This window comes from Cynocephalus volans, chromosome 5, assembly GCF_027409185.1.
Source record: "Cynocephalus volans isolate mCynVol1 chromosome 5, mCynVol1.pri, whole genome shotgun sequence".
NCBI lineage: Eukaryota > Metazoa > Chordata > Mammalia > Dermoptera > Cynocephalidae > Cynocephalus > Cynocephalus volans.
In genome coordinates, this window is record NC_084464.1 from 125,831,561 (window position 1) to 125,852,846 (window position 21,286).

The window sequence follows — 21,286 nt, forward strand, 5'->3', positions numbered from 1 at the left end:
TAAATGCACTGGGAGGTGAAAGCAAAAGCACATATTCAGGCAATTTTTGAGTCAGGCAAAAGTGGAACTCAGAAGTGAGCTCTACATCTGCCACTCCCAGGAGGCTGATCCAGCTGAGCCTTTCTGAGCCCTCTTTTGCAGCTTTCTTGGGATCAAGCCAGCTTTTAATCTCCTCAAAAGAACTTCTATTTTCATTCTTTGGATTAATGGCTTTACCTGAGAAGTTGATACATGACAACTTAAAAAAAAAGAAAAAAGAAAAAGAAAATCCATCTACATTATAAATCAAGGTCAGCTCCAAATAATATATTCAAGTTTCAAATTATTTAGGAAACTTTGACCACCCAGAGAACATTACAAGATTACATTATTTCTGTTTATTTAATTCCATTTCATTTTCCCCTGAAAGCTCTTTGAATAGCATATAGTTATATACAGGTAAGACTGCAATTTATCATCAAAAAAATGTAATTTCACACGAACATAAAGAGAACATTATCTGTGAAATGGGAAAATGCTGGAAGCGTCAATCTTTCCTTTAACTTGAGCAGTGACCCTGCCATCACAGCTATGATAACGCTGCGAGGAGCCACCCTGTATCAGTCAGGGTTATTGCACTAGGCAGCCTCAGAACCCTCTTGACACAGGTTTAATTGGAATAAAGATTTTTCTTTTGTTTTACCATCCTGAACATTTCTGTTCTTTCAGAGAGGTCAAGCAGCTGGAATACCAATAGTATCCAAAGAGTCAAAGCCAAGGGGATCAAAAAAGAAGTTTGAAGTGGTTCAGCGTAGGATTCAGTAATGTGGAAATGCCCTGCTTCTGTGCCAGCTTCAATACTCTGCTCTTTTTGACCAAGGCTGGCATCTCTAGCAGAAGAGAAAGCCAAACCTCGTCCTCCTGAGTCCACTTGCAGTTTTGTTTGGGGACTTTTTGTTCTGAAACAATACAATAGAGCTCTCTGTTCATTCTAAGTCCAACCTGTGAGAATGATTAAGCCTGATTTAGCTTGGTTGTTCATTAAGCCCCACGGGTATTGTTGCATAACTACGGACTTCATGATTCTATCCAACCCTGTAACAAGGGATAGACCTTGGGGTTGCTGTACCCTACACAGGCTTTTGCTGATGAAACCATGCTTGAGACTGACTACTGAGTTAAAGAAAGAGCAGATATTTTAGGCTAGAAGAACTGAAAGTAGGAAGCGAATCGCTTCACCTCCTTCAATCATTCCATCACCTCCCCCAATCACTCAATACACCCCTTTACAGTGGGAAGAGGAATCACAGCCACAGAAAGGGAGTGAGAAAGCAAACCCTCATTCCAGTCCTTATTCCACCTGATTCCAAGTGTGTGTGTGTTTGGGGGCTTCAGGGAGTGGGATTCTCTTGCTTCCAAATAGCTAAAGCTCCCGAGGACGAGGCTCTGCATTTTATTTTGCTAAGCCTTGAATTCCTCTACACTTCTACTTTTGCATAGCCTGAACTATGTTATTGTGCATCCTAATTTTATCACATCTTTCCATTTTACTGTATTTTCTAAGAGATAAAACTGTGGTTTCTATTTTTTTTTTTTTTTTTTTTTTTTTTTAGTGTCTTCAACAATAGCCAGAGCATCAAGCTTCAAATTATAGGCACTCTAGATTGTCAATCATTCATTTATTTTTGTGACAAGTAGTCATTTCTCAATTACTTTACCTTTAGTGAAATTAAATGTTCCCATTTTTTTTACTGCATGTTTCTGTATTTCATCTCAGTCGTAGTTTATTTCACTGTACTTGTAGATATGCAATTTAGGTTAAAGGCTTAGGCATTCCATTAATTTTTCACTAATAAATAGAAATAGGTAAGCCTGAAATGTTTACCTCTGCAAAATAAAATATAATCATAGAAATATACTGTCATATGGTCAGTTTTTTTTTTTTAGTCTTTCCTAAAGATTTAAATATAAAAGAATTTATTCTATAATTTTGGTTTTTAATAAATAAATAATGTGAAGGCTTAGAAGGAAAGTTATGCTTACTTCCTTAACCAGCTGCACTTCAAGGGAGAAATTATAATCCATGAGGTGGATATTCTAAAGAGTTATAATGCCAGGGAGGAGGCAGCCTTTTGCATCCAGGGCTGGAATCAGCCAGCCTGGGTTTGAACCCAGCTCCATTACTTGTTAGCAGGTGACTTTAGAGAAGACTTTTAACTTCTCCATGTGCCAAATTTCTCATTTCTAATGAGATTATAATAATTATACCTATTTTTGAGCTTTAATTATAAAGCGATTGTGAGGAGTAAAACAGTTTATGTATGAACAGTGCCTGGCACACAATGGTTACTATATAAATGTTAATTATTCACTAATAATCTCATATTAAATGTATTCATCAGAGATGAGGAACAGCAAAGCCTACCTGCTTTTGAGGATGCTGCAAAGTTTGAATGTGGTATATGACCTGGAATAGTGAAGTTACAAGTAGTTGGGAATCATAGCTGTATGATTTAGCTTTAGAAAGGAATTTAGAAGAAATCACACTTAGTCACAAACAAATTCTATATGGAAAGCATGGGGACTTGTGGAGGGGAGGGGAGAAGTGAGATACAAAAAAAACCAAAAAACTCTCAAACTATCTAAATTTTAAAAATTGGTCTGCAAAAGCAGACTGGGGCTAATTTTAGATGAACCCAGCCAACCTTCATAAAAGATCATAAAAATCAGCAGAATGTCATCTCTTCCTCAGTATTTCTTGCTTTATTATGCATGCACACACATACACACACACAATATTTAGTAATGAGGTTTCAAATATTTTGAAGTCATTAAGGCAAAGTGAGAGATGGATTGTCATCAAGCCTCACTTTTCTGGGAGAACAACTGATAATGACAGCATCTTTAAAAGCAAGAAAAAATTCAGACAGCTTTCTCTCCCTCTGTGTTCTGATGCTGTTGTTACAAAGAGCATGTTCCTTTGTATTTTTTCAAATGCAATAAAAATATATAATGGAATGGAAAACATATTTCCCCCAAAACTACAAGTCAATGGAGATGCTAATATGCTGAGTAAAAAGAATGGGAATATGATTCTTAGCATCTTGAGTGCAATTTTTAAATAATGCTTTAAAAAAAAAAAAAAACTCTGTATAGGGGGTCTTTCTCAGCAGTCCCTTTTTTTTCATATGTCTACAAATAACCAAATCCTATTCTTTATATTTTTTTCTCTTTCTCTTCTATTTTTTAAATGGAATCGTCAATGTTGTACTCTCGATATTTTTTGACAAGTGTATAATGAGAAAACTTTAATGATTTAATGATTAAAGGGAGAAGATAAGAACTGATAATCTGGATAGAATTCATTTGACATAAATATAAGAAAAATTAAAGTTCAGAAATATGAACAATATTTACTAATAAAGAATAAGTAAATATCTTTCAAAAGACTTAAAACTTGAGGGGTAAGAGAAACAATTCCAACCCCCATGTTTAAACTTCTCTTTTAGAAAGTGTCCCCATACAAATTTCTAAATTAGCTAAAGGTTTTCAATCTCTGCACATTTAAAGAGAAAAACAACAACAACCAGGAACCTCTTGAGCCAATGAGTACATACTAAGGGCAAAAATAAATTAAAAATTGCCTTCCTTTTTGTGGGGATGCCTGAGTAGAGTCTGAATCTGATGAACATTTACAGGTAAGGAGAATGAGTATGTTTGTTGTTTCTCCTAGGAGCTCAATGTACATTCATAGTTATGATTTCATTTCTCTTCATATTAGACCTATAAACTAGATGAGACACATCTTCCTGTTATGATTTAATCATGAAATCCTAAAGCATAATTATTTAAAGTCCAGGATACAAGATTGGAGCTAACCAGAAATAGGAACTAGTGAATCCTTGAGAGTCTACCAAGTGTTAGGCATTATTTTTATTCATTTGCCAGCAAAAGCCTTCTATCTAACTGAGATTGACTTGTTCTTTGAGGTTAAAAAATAGTACAGACTCCCATCCCATACATAATGTATTCTGCAGTGACGCTGAGAATTCCTGGGGCTTTCTTGACATCCTTAACTCTACTCTTTCAAATGAATTCTCAGTGATCTCTCCACATTTCATCTTTGTACGGTGTCATCTTGATTCCTTCAATTTTCCAAAGTCCTACTCATAGAAGACATTGTGCATAGTAAAACGTTACTAAAGTTTAGGGTATAATGATGTGTTGGGAAGGTTATTATATTGTACAAACATAACAAAATAATTAAAAATAAAACTAAATTTGGACAGTAGCAATCTACATTCTTGAAGAATCCACTGGCTATGTTCTCTGCTAATTATTTCAAGAGGTCCAGCTCATTTCCATCCCGCCAGGATCTTACTTTATGATCCAGCAATTTCACTAGCAGGTATTTCTTTAAAAGAAATGAAAATATATATTCACAAAAGGATTTGTAAAAAAGTTTAGAGCAGCTCTATTCATAAGTAGCTCAAACCTGAAGGCAATCCTAATGTCCTTCAACAGATAAATAAATATATAAATTGTGGAATGATGGGGTAGTTTTGCCATAATGGCCCCCAATTGATTTTGACATTGGGATGATAGCAAATATAATGCAAACAAAGACTTGAAAAGTGCGGCCTGCTATTACTGTTCTTTGGACCTGCCACATCAATGTAAATAAGCCCAGATTGTCCTGATAGGTGATTCGATATGTAAGACCACAAGCATGTGGTCCATTTGTCCTGACAAGGACAAACAATCAGCCAGCAACAAGCCAACTCCCAGAAAAAGTGCTGCCTAAATGATCCACAGTCAAGCACAGATACATGAGTGAACTCAACCAAGTCTAGCAAAAGAGCCACCCAGCTGAACTCAACACAAATTGTGGACCCACAGAACAAAAAGCAAAACTGAATGGTTGTTGTTTCAAGTCACTAAATTTTGGTGTGGTTTGTTATGTAGCAAAAGTTAACTGATATGTGTATTATGGAATGCCAGTTGAAAATAAAACAATGAATTACTGATACATGCAATATCTTGGATTAATGTCAAAAGTAGGCTCCAAAGAAGCCAGACACAAAGCGGTAAGATTCTATTTGTATGAAGTTCAACACCCAGCAAAAGTATTCCATAGTTATCAAAATCAGGACAGTGCTTGCCTGGTGGACTATGTGGGTATTGGGGATATGGGGACAAGAAAGGTCAAGTGAGAACTTTCTGGGATAATAGAAACATTCTTAAGGACTCAAGAATGCTCATAGCCCAGTTTAAGAACTAATATGCAAAAATGAATTATGATAAAATGAATTGTTTTATAATTTAGGTACTGAACGGGGTGTTTCATGAGTGCAGAGTGATAAATACTTCTCTGTGGATTTCTGCATTTAGGAAATACTTCCCTGAGAAGTTTTGAAGTAGCCTATGCTTCATGTAGACACTCACTGTATAGGGCTGAATTTTGTTTGTTAGATATTCAAAAACATAAAGGTATCAAACAGTATGGCATGGATATTGGGGGATCAGCCAGAGATTTATTATGGTAGAGTATAGGGGAGCCACAAGTGTTGGGGCTGGAAGGCCAGGTTCAGCCAAATCATGAGGGTCCTTGAATATTTTGCTATCGATTCTTTATCTTACAATCAAGCGAAAGCCACTTGATTAGATTGTAGGGCTCTTAGAACCGTACCACCCATACGACTATCCACCTAATGTGAGGCTCACTTTGCTCAGCAGCAGTATAAGCTGAAGGTAATTAGTGGCTCACCAACATATTGCTAATATAAGAAGCCCATTCTGGTGTGTAGAAGAATGTATAAACAATTCAGAGGAGGACTGTAAAATCGTGATGAGTTGAAACCCCTAAAAGAGAACTGAAATGGTAATTAAATGAGAGGGAGGAGACTTTTGTTCTCCTACATGCTCCAGGTTTCCCACAAGTAGCATTAAACTCCTCTGTGGTTTGTCTGGTAGCTGAGCCAGTTTGTTTCTTGTTGATTTCCAAGTTCTGCTAATCCAAATCTCAGTGTTATTCTCTGAATCCAAATCTCTAACGTGGAAATTAGGTAAACTTAATTTTAGCTCTTTTTTTTTTTTTTAACCAATGTGAATTCACTCTGATTTTTGGAATCTTATGTTTTCTTTGCTTGAGAGTATTGTGAGTTGCACCAGTTGGGTAAGTTAACAATACTGTGTAAGAATGAAAAGCATAGGGTCTGTACACGTGGGTTCAAGTCCTCCTTATCTCTTAATCTTGGGACATCACTTATTATTTAAAGTCTCCATTTTTTCATTTATAAATCATGGACAATAATAGAAACTCTCTCCTTAATTTTGGAAAGAATAGATAGGACAATAGCTATAACGATGCTAGCACATGCCCAGGACATAGTGATCACTCCAACAATACCAGCTATTATTTTGAATATTAATCACTGGCTTTTCCTTTCCTCAGTCCCAAATGTACCCAGGATGTGAGGGATTGGTTAGGTGATTGGTTGATTGTTAAGTTGAAGCACTGAAAAAGTAAAATACAAAAATACAGTTGCAGCTTTTCCTAGTTTATCTATTCCCAAGTGATAATAATCATGTTACTAGTAATTAATGAAATTCCTTCTTTGTGAGGTATTTGACACAGTTTCTTTCACAGTCTTGTTGATTATGATCTAAGATTTATGTCGAAAATAAGGTAACTCAGATGGAAAGGATGAAAGTGTCAGCAAAGAACACCAATCATAGTCAAGTTCTGACTCCAGAGTTTTTCAGTCCAACTGGATTGTACTGCTACACATGGATAGAGTTGATGGACCTTTTAAGTGACACTCCAATTCAGTTTTGTGCCTTTCAAAACTGCTTTGGGAAAAAACTGTCTTCAAATTTGTGTCTTCCCCAATCCATATCTTATTCCCCTTGGGGCTTCTTTTTCTGCTAATATCTATGCTCCCATTTGTCTTCCTCTGCCACATATTGCAGCAAGGGCTTTGCTGCAGCAGGAAGCTTCACTGAAAGCCATATAAAATACCATTTCATAAGCATTATGCTTATCCCCTCAGATGTCATGGGAAAGGGACCAATTGCTCTTAGGTTTCTACCTAACTATATTTTCAAAACCATAATAATACATCTGAGTTTCCTATAACATTTTAAAGCAACTTTTCTCTCCCCCTAGTATGTCCTGATGTTTATTTTTTATTTAGGTTTTTTTTAGTGCAATGAGAGCACTATTCTTGCTGATATCATTTTTACATAATGTTAAATAATACATTGTTTTTGATAATTGTAAGTTTGTCATTTAATACCTCTTTTGGCACTCATTATGTTGACAAAAGAAGAAATGTCACATAAAGGTTCATCAAAGTTGGGTGACATTAATGCTTTCTTACATCCCACCACATAACCTATCAGCCTGTACCAAGAATACTGGGCTATCAGAGGATGGCATGTGCTTTCAAGCCATGGGGACTTCCCAGCTGGCCATGCCAGAACACTCACAGAGCCAGCAAGGAGGTTTGAGGTGAGACTTGGAGTTTGTCTAATGAGAGTTGTAGTTCCCAGCTGCATTTCTTCACTCAGCCCTGTTTCTGTGAACAAATACTTAACTGGAAGTCAAGTTCTAATCCAGAGGATGACAATTGGTCAATTCCAGAAAGGTTTCTGGGAGCGGAGTGGGGGAGTGGGGCGCCTAGCCTATTTAGTGTCCTCAGATGAAATTGTAAGGAACAACTTCTGCCTGCACAAAGGCCTTATGCCCTCATGTATATATCTATATCATTCTAGTTTTCCTAGATGACCCCAGATTTCCCCACAGATGTGGACAACACAGAATCTTAGAGACCAAAATTAACATCTTATTCACTATCCCCAAAATATAAAATGCCTCACTATATTTCATCACAGTTACTGTAACAAGATATTTACTGATCTGTCATGGAGGAGGGTGCTACTTTTTCCTTTAACAGATGCTGGTTTGTTTATTTGCATAGAAGATGTCTGATTGGAGTTGTGATTTACAAATTTTTATTAGTAAACAATGATAATTTACTTTTTACTTATTTTTCATGTCTCTGAGGTGAAGTGATCACAGAGGTCATCTGGTTTTCCATGGTGTTCCCTGGAAGCAGTCAGCCATCAAATTGCATAGGGGGATCTTCTTTGTCATCGTCATCATCATCATCATCATCATCCCACTGCTTGCTGAGAACATGCTGTGAGCAGGGAACTTCACTTCACTCACAGTGCTGCATCCCTCCATCTCCCTTCACAGTGTGGTGCAATCCTGTCGGTGTCTCTCCTGAGCTGCGGTGCTAGCACTGAACACATTCCTGCAGGTTCTGATTGGCAAGTTCAGAAGTGGGGCTCTTCACCTCCCTTGTTCTAAATACAGTAATTCTCTTCAGATGCCAAAGACCACATTATTTGTTCAGGCATCTGCCATATGATTAGAAAATTTGGTCATCAGATTATTGTCTCGTCTCAAAAATTTTTAAATGTCATACAGAAAAGGACTTAAGGTGAGACATCTGAAGACGGCCCATTGAACCTGCCTTCCAGTTCAAAATTGATCTCTTCGTCATTGCTCTTTTCAGAATCTAGGTCTTGAACCGGGTCTCTATCTAGTGTATAGTCTCTAGATTGTATTCTCGTGATGTCATCTCATTTACAATTTCTTGAAACGTGGTGTAATATGTGCTGAAGTTCCAGGTGCATTACATATTCTACATTTTCCTTATTTTCTTTATTTTTTTATTTTAACTTCTCAATATACATTATAGTTGATTTTCATGACCTTTTACCCATTCCTCTTCCCTCCTCCCATTTCCCCTCCCCCACCTACACCATATCTGTTCACTTGTCTTAAAAAGTTCAAGGAATTGTTCTGATTGTTGTCTTCTTCCCTGCGCCCCACCCTTTATTTGTTTGTGTGTTTATTTATTTATTTTTAGCTCCCACAAACAAGTGAGAACATGTGGTATTTCTCTTTCTGTGCCTGACTTGTTTCACTTAAAGTTGTACCTCTGGAAAAAAAAAATGTTAATATAGTTTTAGCACCTTTATTTTTTCAAAGGCACATATTTAATGCCATGTATTTCTACAGCTAATATCCTAATACAAAATAATCTGCTCTCCTAGTGTCTTTAGAGGAATCCCGTGTGTATTCCCATTGTCATCAGTGGTAAAGCACACTCTCTTCAATGAAATACACTGATCATTTCAGCCTTATCTATTAATGTTGGAATCTCTGACATGGGCTAATTCATTTTTGCAAATGCCTTAGTTTTTGTACAGTTAATTTTGCTATAGGTTCCCTATTATCTTTGACCAAAAATGATGTTACTTATACCATTTGCTCCCAAAGGAATTATGTACCAATTTTGTTCATGAATTCTGCAGGATGGTATTGATTGTTTATGTTTTACAGAACATTTTTAAATTGTCTTTTCTACTTTAAATGATTTATTATGATAAATTGGGTCCCTACTGTACATTACAAACATACTATCTTAAGCTAAGTTTTACTATTAAGATAGTACGGTGGTGTTGACAAGTTCCTTGCTGCATTTCCCAATTATTTTCAATGAATAGTTTTGGTTGAGGACTCCCTTATGGCTCCTAACTCTAAAAAGGCATTATGTGGCAGTTCTTTTGCACTAGATTAGCTATTGTTTTGATCACCTCCCAAATGGCACATGTATAGAATGGTTGAAATACTGCTCTCAATACAGTTTTAAAACTAATTTGATATTTAAACTCTTAGAGAGGTATTAACCATGATGACATTTGAATTTTATTAGCTGTGTTTCACCCTGCCTGAATATCTTCTGCTCTGCCCACTTTACTAATACATTAGACTCATTTGAACTACGGTAACTTTTTGGTAAGTTTGGACTTACTACCAGTCTTTAGAGACCAAGTTATAATGATTGGTTAAGCCAGTGCTGGCATTTGATGCAGTTCATTTCGCAACCCTAGGTAGATAATACAAGTTTGCATGTACATCTACTTTTATTTAATCTTTTAAAAATTGTTTAATACGTCGTGCTTGATGATGCGGCACAATACCTAAAGGCTGGTGTTGAGATATGTTTCTGATCCTCTGAAAAGCTTTTCTGACCCAGTAGGCTGTGAACATTCACAATAGTCCCAGAGGCAATCCTCCATAAGTTATTGTAGGATGATAACTGCACTTGAATTATTTGCACCAAAGAAAATTTGCAACATGCTCCAAAGTCGTCCAGCCAGTGGAATAGCATGGGATAAGAATCATCTGGTGGACAACAGAGATGATACACCAGCCTACATAATAAAATATTTCATATAAAGACCTTCATTAATAATACTGATATAATCACAGTAGAATCATTTGCTGAAGCTATCTCAAATTATGTAAATGGAATAAGATGAAAAAGAGCAAGTGAAAATCATCTGTAACTTAAAATTATGCTTTGTGAGTGCCTAATATCCCTCTGTCCAAATTCCTATTACAAAAATCATGGGCTTTGAGTCTATGAATTATGAATTCAGAAAAAAAATGCATTATTTAATTTAATGAAACATGGAACTAATTTATTTAGAATATGAGATAATTGCAGATTTAAAAAACATAGGCTTTGCTACCCCTCTCCTCCACCCCCCATCAAAAAAGATTGTTGAATGTTGCATGTATCAACAGTCCCTTCTTATTGCTGAGTAGTATGTTGTGGTATGCAGGTACTACTGTTCAACTATTTACCCACTGAAGGACATCCGGGTTGTGCCCAATTTTTGGTTATTATGAGTAAAGTTGCTATGAACATTAGTGTACAGGTTTTTATATGAACATGTCTTTATTTTTCTGAGATAAATACCTAGGAGTACAATTGCTGGGTCATATGGGAGTCGTATGACTCCAAACTGTTTCCCAGAGTGGCTACTACATAAACATTTCCTGTTTCCACTTTCAAGGTTTTTGTTTTGGGTTTTCCAGAGTTTGACTATCATGTATCTTGGTGTGAACTGCTTTAGGTTTACCCTGTTTGGGATTCATTCAGTTTCTTGAATTTATAAGTTTATGTCTTTTGTCAAATTTAGGAAGTTTTCTGTCATTATTTCTTCAAGCGCTTTTCTTTTTCAGTGTGCTTTCCTTTCTCCTTTTCTTTTGGAACTCGGATGACACAAATGGCTGGGTATGGGGCGGGGGTGTCTCGGCTCCCTTTTCTTTGCTACTGTGGTTGAGGAGTGGGGCTACAGGTTTGAGGTTTCTTTCCTGTGGTATTGGCTAAAGAAATACTATTGTCTTAAAATTTCCTGCCTTGTTAGGCTGCATTTCTCTGGACCTTTGGCAAGAAAAAGCAGGCTCTTGTTGGAGCTTTTTAAAAATCCGTACCCCTTGGAATTTCTGAGTAGTGGGTGTCTTCAGCTCCAAGTCTGGTCTATAAGAGACCAAACAAACAAACCAATATGCTATGTCCTTTCAGCTGTTCTGCTCCCTTTCCACCTTTCAGAGTCTTCTTATGTTTCTAATATGTATAATGTCCAGGGTTTTTAGTTGTACTTAGTGGTCAGGAAAGGAAAAAGTATCCCTCCCACTGCTCCAGCTTCCTGGAAACAAGTTCAAAAGCATAATATTTTAAACGCTATGGTGGTTACATTTTCTATTACTACAATAGAATCTTTTTAAATACTTACCTAGAGGTTTTGATTTCCTTCTATCTATTAGCTTCTAAGTGAATTCCTGGGACATACGATCATAATTTGGTTTGCGGATACAAAAAGAATTTTAATCTGATTCAGTTATAGAGAGAAAATAACATTTCCTTTCAGTCAGTAATGATATCAAGATGATATGTAACTCCATATCAGGTGAATTAGACATGAACAAATCACATTAGATGTAGGAAGGTGAAAAGATGAATAAAAATAAAGAGATTTGGGCTTAGCTTTGATTTGAATACTGAAGACTAAAACAACTGGAATATTTTGTATTCTCACAAGTGGATAATTGTGCGTTTGCATAGTATAATGCCACAGGTACCTTCCATTATTATTCCAACCATCTTTAAATAAGGAACAAAATAAAAGTATATGATTTTAGTTGTAGGTCCTCAGACCTACGATAACAACATGAGTCCCTATTCTCTGCTTTGTGCCTTGTTACTCCCCTTTTTTCACCCAAACTCTTCTGAATTGGGCAATTTCCTCCTCCCTGAACATAATCTATATCTTCAAGCTCTTTTCTGAGCTCTTCTTGGAAGATGTCCTCTGCACCTCTCCTTTCCCCTCTTTACTCCTTCTCAAAGCCCTCCCATCTGTCCAGGACTGTCTCAACAGTGACAACCTACAGCCTGTCTAGGGAATGGATTGCCAGTTCTTAAGAGAAGCAACACTTTAATTCAGGATTAATTCAGTAATTCTTAATAAGCTAGAATTACTCAAGGTGCAAGGCTGGGCAGGAAGGGAGGGAGGACGTACAGGGCCTTAGCATTCTTTGTTGGCAGAACAGGGAAATAAGGTAAGGAACAGAGGAGGGAAACCACCTGGTAAACATCAGCAAGCTACCAAGAGCTCACTGCTGGCATCAATTCTGACTACAAGTGGTGGGAAATGAGGCTAGAAAGGAGGCTAAGTATCACATCAGGAAGGATTTGTATTCCATGAAAAATTTTATTCTTTTGCATGTCGTGTAGAAAAATGGCATAGTTAGATTTGCATTTTGATACACACTCAAAGCTGCTAATTGTGGCCCTAATCTGCCAGCACAGGTTTGATTTCCTTTGCTCTAGTGTGACGTCCCCAAACTCTCATCAGATGGAATTACTGGCTCTTACCTTAACACAACCCATACCTTTCTCACTTGATGATCTCACCCTAAAAAAGCAAGTCCCATTTTACCTCTCATCTGCAGAAATTCATACAACATTCTTCCAAGTGTTGTTGTGAGGATTAATGAGCATTGAAAAAAATGCATTGAAAGCATTCAGTTTACTGCTTGTCACTCAGTAGATGTACAATTTTCTTCCTTCCTCCTGACAATTTACCTAGTCTACTTCAAGTTACCATTATACTAATGTATAGTTACTACAGTAAGTAAGTAATGTATCGTTACTACAATATTGCAAATTCCTTAAGGTTAGGACTGTATCTAAAAAAGTGGCTCTAACCAGCGGCAATTTTGCCATTTAAGAAACATAGGGCAAAGTCTGGAGACATTTTTGACTGTCTCATTTGTCAACTGTTTTGATTATAGGATGTTACTGGTTAAATATCGGATAACACAAAACACCTCTCACAAAAAGGAATTACCCAACCCAAAATGTCAGTGGTGCCAGAGTTGAGAACCTTGGTTTAGTTCATCTTTGCAGCCCAGATAACAATTAGCAGAGCTGCACATTATAGGAGGCATTCAGAATTATTAGAAATTATTTAGAACCCCTTCTGTAGGTAAATTTTAGAAATTGCTATTGGGGAACTTAAATTAAATTAGAAATTTATCTAATATAGAAAAATTGAAAGATTGCAGAGTTTATGAATCTTGATTAATTTAGGGGAAACAAATTTCCATCTGTATTTAAAAGTGACCAATTTAAAAGCTAAAGTTCTCTTAATCAGCAAGCTTTTGTAATGAAATCCAGCAGGATTTACTTTTGTTTTTTTTGTTTGTTTGTTTTTTGTTGTTGTTGTTGTTGTTTTTTTTTTTTAGGATTTACTTTTATATAAAAGGAGCTCCCCTGATAGTTATAGAATGTAACTGAATACAATTAAAAGATCACTCACTGGTAAGCAGAATACAGTGTCTCAGATGCATTCTGGGAGAGTACACTTAATAATCTAGAATCTAGTGACACTTTAATGAGAAGTTAAACTTATTGGCCCTGAATCTCAGAATTTAACAATGCTTGTTACCTAGATTTTTACTTCAAAGAAATAAAGTGATGAGTAAAAATTTTTTTTAAAAAGTTCATGATTAGGAAAAAAATTGTTTTATAATTAATTCAACAAGGATTTAAAACTGAAAAAAAAAGAGATATACTACTGATAAATCATTTAGCCACCTATATTAAGCCTCCACTTAATATAGAGGAAAAGGTGGAGCTATAGGCAGTACCCCAAGGATCTAAACGAACATGTAACCTCTTTACCTAGACACAGACAGATCTAAGCACCAATGACAAACTACCCATGGGACTAGGTCACTCAGTGAACAGAACATTTTCATGGGTCCTAGTGGATAAAAGATTAAGAAGCGTTAGTATAGTCTCCATTTTTCCATTACCCATGAAAATGCTCAAATCACTGTGTGATTTTTGTTTGGTCAAACCAAAATCTTTACTAAAGCAAAATAAGAGACACCAGTTTTTGACTATTACACTGTGCTCTAAAAGTAAGTTCCATAAAAACAGTGATCCTGATTATTGTTACATAAGGAAGTAGTCTTTCCTATCACTGTTTTATTGCCAATAGCAACATATAACTCAAAGAGAAAGATGCTGATTTGATGATTTTTTTGAAAAAGGAAAACTAATTCTGCTAATCTAGCATCAGTGGTATTCATATTTGGCTATCTATTATGTGTTCTGGTTCAGATACTACATTTGGCAGTAGGAGATTACGGGGTTCACATTTTCTTTCATCCAGGATCCAAAAACAGAAGCCCTTGAAGAATAGGTTGTGTAGGTCTTCTTCCCCATCTGTTCCTCCTGGACAGTCACTGCTGCTTTCTCGTCTGTCCCAGGATGACCACTGTTTCATCCCATGCCAGTTCTCTTTGGGAGACAGCTAGAATCTGCCAGAACATACTTTCTCCCTCAAATCCAAGTTAGACATTTTCTGAAGTTTCTTTTAATTGGCCTTTGTTTCCAAGCAGTTCTGCACTCATTATATACCTATTAGTGTCCCCTCTTAAAATGTTTCGCTCCCCTCCTCTAGTAGATCACTATCTGCCGCCTACTGAGAAACTTCATTAGGCTTCTTACAGCGGCTCATTTTCCCCTGTGCTTTAGCTTCCTGATTGAAGCATACAGCCTTTTCTAATGTTCCCTTTCCCACACTATTATGTGGGGTCGGGACTCAGCTAGATCAATGCCTGTCTGAAATGTCACCGTGAATAATCTTCATCACTGTTCTGAGGACATACCTTTAAGAATTCCCTCGAACTGGATTATTTTTGCAAAAGGAAAAAAAAGTTTTTCACTTCCCAGGAAATTATATTCATTTGTTTCCTTTGACCAGCACTTATGATTTGACTAAATAAATATTATCTGATATGAAGAAATTCAAAACCACTCAATCTGAGGGGATAGATATCTAATGATTTTGCTGTGCTCCTTTACGGGCACCAGTTTCAGTGAGCAAAGACTTCCCTGACCACAGCACCTTTTTGTAGATTGTTTCAAAAAGGACGATGTAACATATGCAATCCCAGATTCCATGCATTGTGATGACTTTCCTTATTGCTACTCTGTACCATGTCCTCTTATTTAAGTGTGCCCCAGTTCCTCTGATAGGTGTAAATAAGGGTTTTGTTCTTATTTACAAAAAGCCCATAAAACATACCTTGGAATATCCTTAGTAATTTTCCCTTAGAACATTTTTCTGTTGGTCAGTGGGAGTCCAAGTTTAGAGTCTTAGGCTCTGGGTGGATGAAAAGTAAACTAGAAGTTGACTGGCCCAAATAAAAATGTTAATCCATTAAAGAGAAGCCATAATTCTTTTTCTGCACCTAAAATAATTGTTTTAGATTGCCTGACAATGAACAAGTCTTACACATAAATGCAGATCAGAGAAAAACAGGGCATTATATTCATTTATAAGGCACAGTGATGTCACTTGAATCAAGAATCTGCGCTGGAGTCAAGAGCCAGTCTGATGAATCCATCATTTTGGAACCCTGAATCTGGTTGTAAACTGCCTGTCTTTGAAAAGCCACTTCCCCAGTGAGGTCCGGTTCTGTTTCCTTTGCCTGATGTCTAAAGCATCTCTGTTTTGTTTCAGCTGGCAGGGTTCATCTACGCCTGCTACGTTGTGAAATGTATAACTGAAGAAGAGGACAGCTGTAAGTATTAAAGCTCTATTCTGTTTCTTCCAAGTTCAAAGCATCTCTACTACTTCCTACCTAGCCTTCCCTTTCCTTGGACAACATTCCTCAACACAGCATTAAAACAGGGAATAATCCTTTGGTACACATCGCGCTAAAATGTTTTTCATAAAAGTGTCCGGCATATTGAAGAAATGGAGAAACACCCATTTTGAAAACATACTTCTTTCTTTTCCTTGAAAGGCATTTTAAAATCTATTGCTCTTCTACCTTCAATCCAATGAATCTTCAAGCAAGCTAATTATAATTTTTAAGACTTTCTGGGAAAGATTTCTATTCTTCAAGAGTTTGAATGATTTACTAATGTATCTCAAATCACCAAAAAAAATTTTAAAAATGATTGCTCTTCTAGGAGGGCATATAGCGGGAAGACTGGAGATAGAAGTGATTTTAAAATGCAGTTAACTTGGCTGTTTTCTTTTTATAAGCTATTTATTAGGTATTTATAATGAATTAGTTTCACCCAAGACTACAAATTTCAACAGTCAACAATTTGCAATAATTGCTAAAATTCTCAAGAGAACTGACTTCAGAATAAGTCAGGGAATTTGTCTTTAGTCAATCAAATGTTCATATGTCCTTTTTGCTCCCAGAATTTGATAAAAATGGCTATGACTCTATGTCAGAGTCTTAGCATTGAGTCCTATTGCTTGATCCAGAGTGTACACAGTGTAAAAGTCTCAGAGTGGCTTTGCTGTCCTCTGCTGTTCCAGACATGGAGGGTAGAAGGCTTTGTTCCTTCTTTGTCCCACTCAAGTATAAAATAGCAGGACTGAAAAAAGTATTTCTATGCTCTCTGGGTACTATCATAGATAATTGCCCATGCAGCTATATTTACTCTGAAGAAAAATCAGAATCGGGAATAATTTTTCTTGATTTCCAAAAATATTCATAATATTGGGTTTTCAAGACAGTGGAGAAAAAGTAAAAATTTCCCACTGATGATTTGAAGAAAAAAAAACAATGGGGAATGTATATTTCTTCTTCACTTTCCAATCATACTAGAAAGGAAGAGGCACTATCAGGTGATTAATTTAGAGGAGACACTTTTTCAATCATACTCATACATAAAGTAAAATAAGGAATATACAGAATATACTTTATATTGTTTTGTATGTGGAAGAAAATGATGGTCCTTTCACTAAATAAGCATTTGTGAATCACTGCTCAGTTTATCAACTGCTATGTCAGCTATGAAGCTTTTTAAGATGAGTAATACCCAGTCTTTCACCTCTAGGAAGTTGTCAGCTAGTAGGGAAAAACAAACCTGTGAACAAATAATTACAATAAAACTCTGTAGAGTATATAGTGGGTAAGGAGAGGAAAGAGATCAGGAAAGGTTTCATAGAGAAGGACACACGAGCCTGGTCTTAAAAGTTGAATAGGTGTTTTTTGGGTAGCTGGTATGGAGTAATGTGGTCCTGGGCAAAAGAGGAGAAAGCACCAAGGGATATCACAACCAGATTAAAGTGACTGAACCGTATCCTAGGCTAGAGGCAGGCACCCGGAGAAGACTGAAAAAAACAAGCATAGATTAGATAGTGGAAAAATGGGTGTGAAAGTTTAAGGAGCTGGGACTTTATTTTGTATGCAACAAGGTAAGTCAGGTAGTTTAAAAAAAAAGAGTGAGAGAGAAAATAGCACAATCAGAAATGTACTTTAGAAAAATTATGTTGGCATCAGTATGAGAGACTAACGAGGGAGAAAAGTTAGGGAAAGGAAGACCAGTTAAGACACCATGAAACCATCACACATTGTACACAATTATTGAAAATCAACATTGTACCCCACATATATATATTTTATATATATGTATATTTTATATATATATGTATATAAAATAAATTATCTTTAAAAATAATTAAATAAAGGCATAAGGTCAGATTAAAAAGAAATAAAAGAAAAGACACCATGAATATAATTGAGATATGAGACGATGAGGATCTGGACTAAGACCACTATTGGAGATGTAGAGGATAGATACGATATGAGACATGAAAAAATGCTGTGATTGATGGGCTGTGGATGGTACTGCAGTAGGGGAAAGGAGGAGACTGGTAGATTCCTGGGTGTCTGGTGTGAGCTCATGGGTAGACGGAGATGCCACCTGAGGAAAGTAAAATGGAGATAAGACAATTAGTTCAGTTTGGACAGGTTGAGATTGAGGTGCCTAGTGAATATACAGGAAAAGACATCTAGTAAGTATTTGTCTTATGTGTGAAAGATTGTTCAAACATTAGGAAGGGTAAAATATATGTGGATTTTTAAACGTATGGACTCCACAAACTACGTAAGTTCATTCAGATATTATCATTTGGTGTCAATGGACCAAATCCTTGATGAAGAGAAAGTCCACAGGTTAATTTTCATATGGTAGTTGGGTTTTCCCTGGACTATACTTTCACAATTATGCCAGTGTATGTTTATCTTCAGACAGTGATTACTGACACAACAGATCTCCAACACAGATCTCTCTCTGTAACAGCACCTCTCAAAGGGGATCCTAGAAATGCTAGTTCCACAAGATTACTGTTCAAAAGAAGATTATTCCAAACCCATGTAAGTTGGACACTGAAAATTTAGAATGCACATTTGTATATTAATATCTTTGAGAGTAATTCAATAAAGTATGTACAATTTTTTCTAATCCACAGTTTTGTTTTAACCATATTACCTCAGGTGAGGTACAGTAAGGTCAGATAGAGATCAAAAAGAAAAACCAGAAAGAGTTTCACAGTTTTGTTATACTCATAGTTCCCCAGGACAAGCACAGCACACCATGCAAGGCCACTCAGGAGAAGCACCAGGGTCAGCCACAAGGCAGAGAAGGAGAGTTGAACCTTTACTGTGGTTCCCACAAGAAGAAATGGGCAAAGCAGGGTCTGCATATTTAGGACTGGCTAACTATGTTTGAAAGTGAAACCCCATAAAATTCAGATACCCTGTGACAGTCAGGGCATATAGTTTAGGGCCGTCCAGATGTTTTGGGGTGAGCCATGGTTTACTTTGGAACGGGGAACAGCTAATGGTCACTCTGTAGATATTAAAGAATCAATTCACAGAAACTAAAAGTGTGTTTAATATAAGTCTCCCAAATATTTTAACACAGAGCCCCTTTTTCTTCCTAAAAATATCTTAGTATTCCAAAGAATTAGAATTACAAGGAAGTAGTCTTAAAATTCTTAGATTAAGTTTTGGCCAAAGCCATGTAAATCCAAGGGGATTTGAAATCAACAATATCTTTTGGAATATCAACTTTACCTCTCAAGCATCTAATAAACTTTTTTCCAAAAGACTCCAAAAAATAATGTGTTCTTTTTTATGTGTATTCTGATCACAACCCCTTATCTGCCTTCATGAATCCAAACTACAAGCAAACTTCACACAGGCAAGTTTTCTAATTTTAGCTTTATTTCTCAGTGGGCAAATATGAACTATTCTTCTATTTTTATATCCAAGTAAACTGACACTTACCTTCATGGGACTAGTAAACATCCCAGATTAAATGCTCATTTGGGATGTTCTCTGTCTAGTGCCCTTTGGTGACTTCCAGTTAGGTTCATTTACTTATGGTCATTCACACACAGACAATTACGAGTATTTGTTGGATGAAATGCTTTGGGTTGATATTTTCCATATATTATCATTGATCAGCTGTCTATATCTGTATGTTCACCTCCAGACACATATGACTTCCAAAGCTCTAGAGTAAAGAAGTTTTGAAATTTCTGTCTAATTTCTGGTAATTGTACTATAAATAAAATTATCTTGATCCTTATGAAGCTTGATGAAAGTAAAAAAAAAAAACAATGCTATCAGATAGCAAACCCTGAAGTAAGGGAGAAGTTTAATGTATATGTAAACACTGAGAGGAATCTCTGTGTCTATTTTTACCTGCTATGGCTTTGCAATGAAGCATCTTAAGAGAAGTGCAGTGGCAGGAGTAGGTACCAGCTACCTGCTTGCCAAATTGGTTGTTTCCATTCTTAAGAGCCTCATGAGGAACAGAGGACAGTTCTGGTTCTGTGACTTGTGCTGGGAATGGACTGGGGAGATAAAGGCCCAATTATGGCAACTGGACAAATTAAGTATTCTTGAAGTCAATACAAAGCTAACCAGCTATGTGCTCAGTTCTGATACCACAGGTCTCACAGCAACAAGTGCACCCAGGGAGCCCCAGAGGAAAGACGCAGAAACCTCCAGGGAGCTATGGAGAGGGTTCAAGCTCCATGAGCAGACTGAAGCTTTGACTCCATGGTATAGCAATAAATCATTGCTGAAACAGAGAGAGTTAAACTCAAGCACATCAGACGCCTGAGACTTTTTCCCCATTATTTTATCTTTCTAAACAGTATCTCATTTGCTTTCTAGAGCCCTATTCGATTAATATTTATACAGGCACTGTCTCAGTCCATTCAGCAGCTGTGACAAAATACCATAAACTGGGTAGCTTATAAACAACAAAATTTTTTTTCTTGTGGTTTTGGAGGCTGGGAAATCCAAACTCAAGGAGCCAGCTTATTTGGTGTCTGGTGAGTGCTTGTGTCCTGGTTCATAGATGGCACCTTCTCACCATGTCCTCACACAGTGGAAAGGGGACAAGACAGCTGTCTGGGCCTCTTTTATACTGGTCACTAATCCACCTATAAGGGCTATGTCCCCTAAAGGCCCCAGCTCCTAATATCATCACATTGGTGATTAGATTTCAACACATGAATTGGGGGGTGCAAACATTCAGATTATAGCAGGCACCTTACTGCAAAGTTTCGTTTTTGGTTCCCCCCCTTCCCCCCAAATAAAAAAGGCTGGACCTTGAAGTTTACATGTCTGACCCTTTAGTTATCTAAGCCAGAGCCACAGCCTGGAGGGCTAGCTGGCTGTGCAAACTCACGGGACACCACTGCCATCTGCTGTGCCTACCAGAACATAACCCTCAGCGCAGAGCTCCCAAACAGAAAGATGGAGACAATCCTTCCCCCACATGTTAGTTGGCTAGGGCTACCGTAGTAGCAGACCATTAACTGGGTGGCTTGAACAACAAAAATGTATCTTCCCACAGTTCTGGAAGTTGAAAGTCCAAGATCAAGGTGTAGACAGGTTTGGTTCATCCTGAGGCCTCTTTCCTTGGCTTATAGACCGCACCTTCTTGCTGTGTCCTCACAGGGTCTTTTCTCTGTGTCTCTTCCTCTTCTTATAAGGACACCAGTCTTTTGGATTAGGGACCTATCCTTCCAACCT

At 36.9% G+C, this 21,286-nt stretch overlaps 1 protein-coding gene across 1 annotated transcript in view; it reads left to right on the top strand.

Moving 5' to 3' along the window:
* NKAIN2 (sodium/potassium transporting ATPase interacting 2) overlaps positions 1 to 21,286 on the top strand; it is a 560,600-nt gene that overhangs the window by 522,796 nt on the left and 16,518 nt on the right. Inside the window, exon 5 of the mRNA XM_063098355.1 lies at positions 15,946 to 16,006. Within this exon, the coding sequence (XP_062954425.1) occupies positions 15,946 to 16,006 (61 nt within the window). The remainder of the gene's footprint in view (positions 1 to 15,945; positions 16,007 to 21,286) is intronic.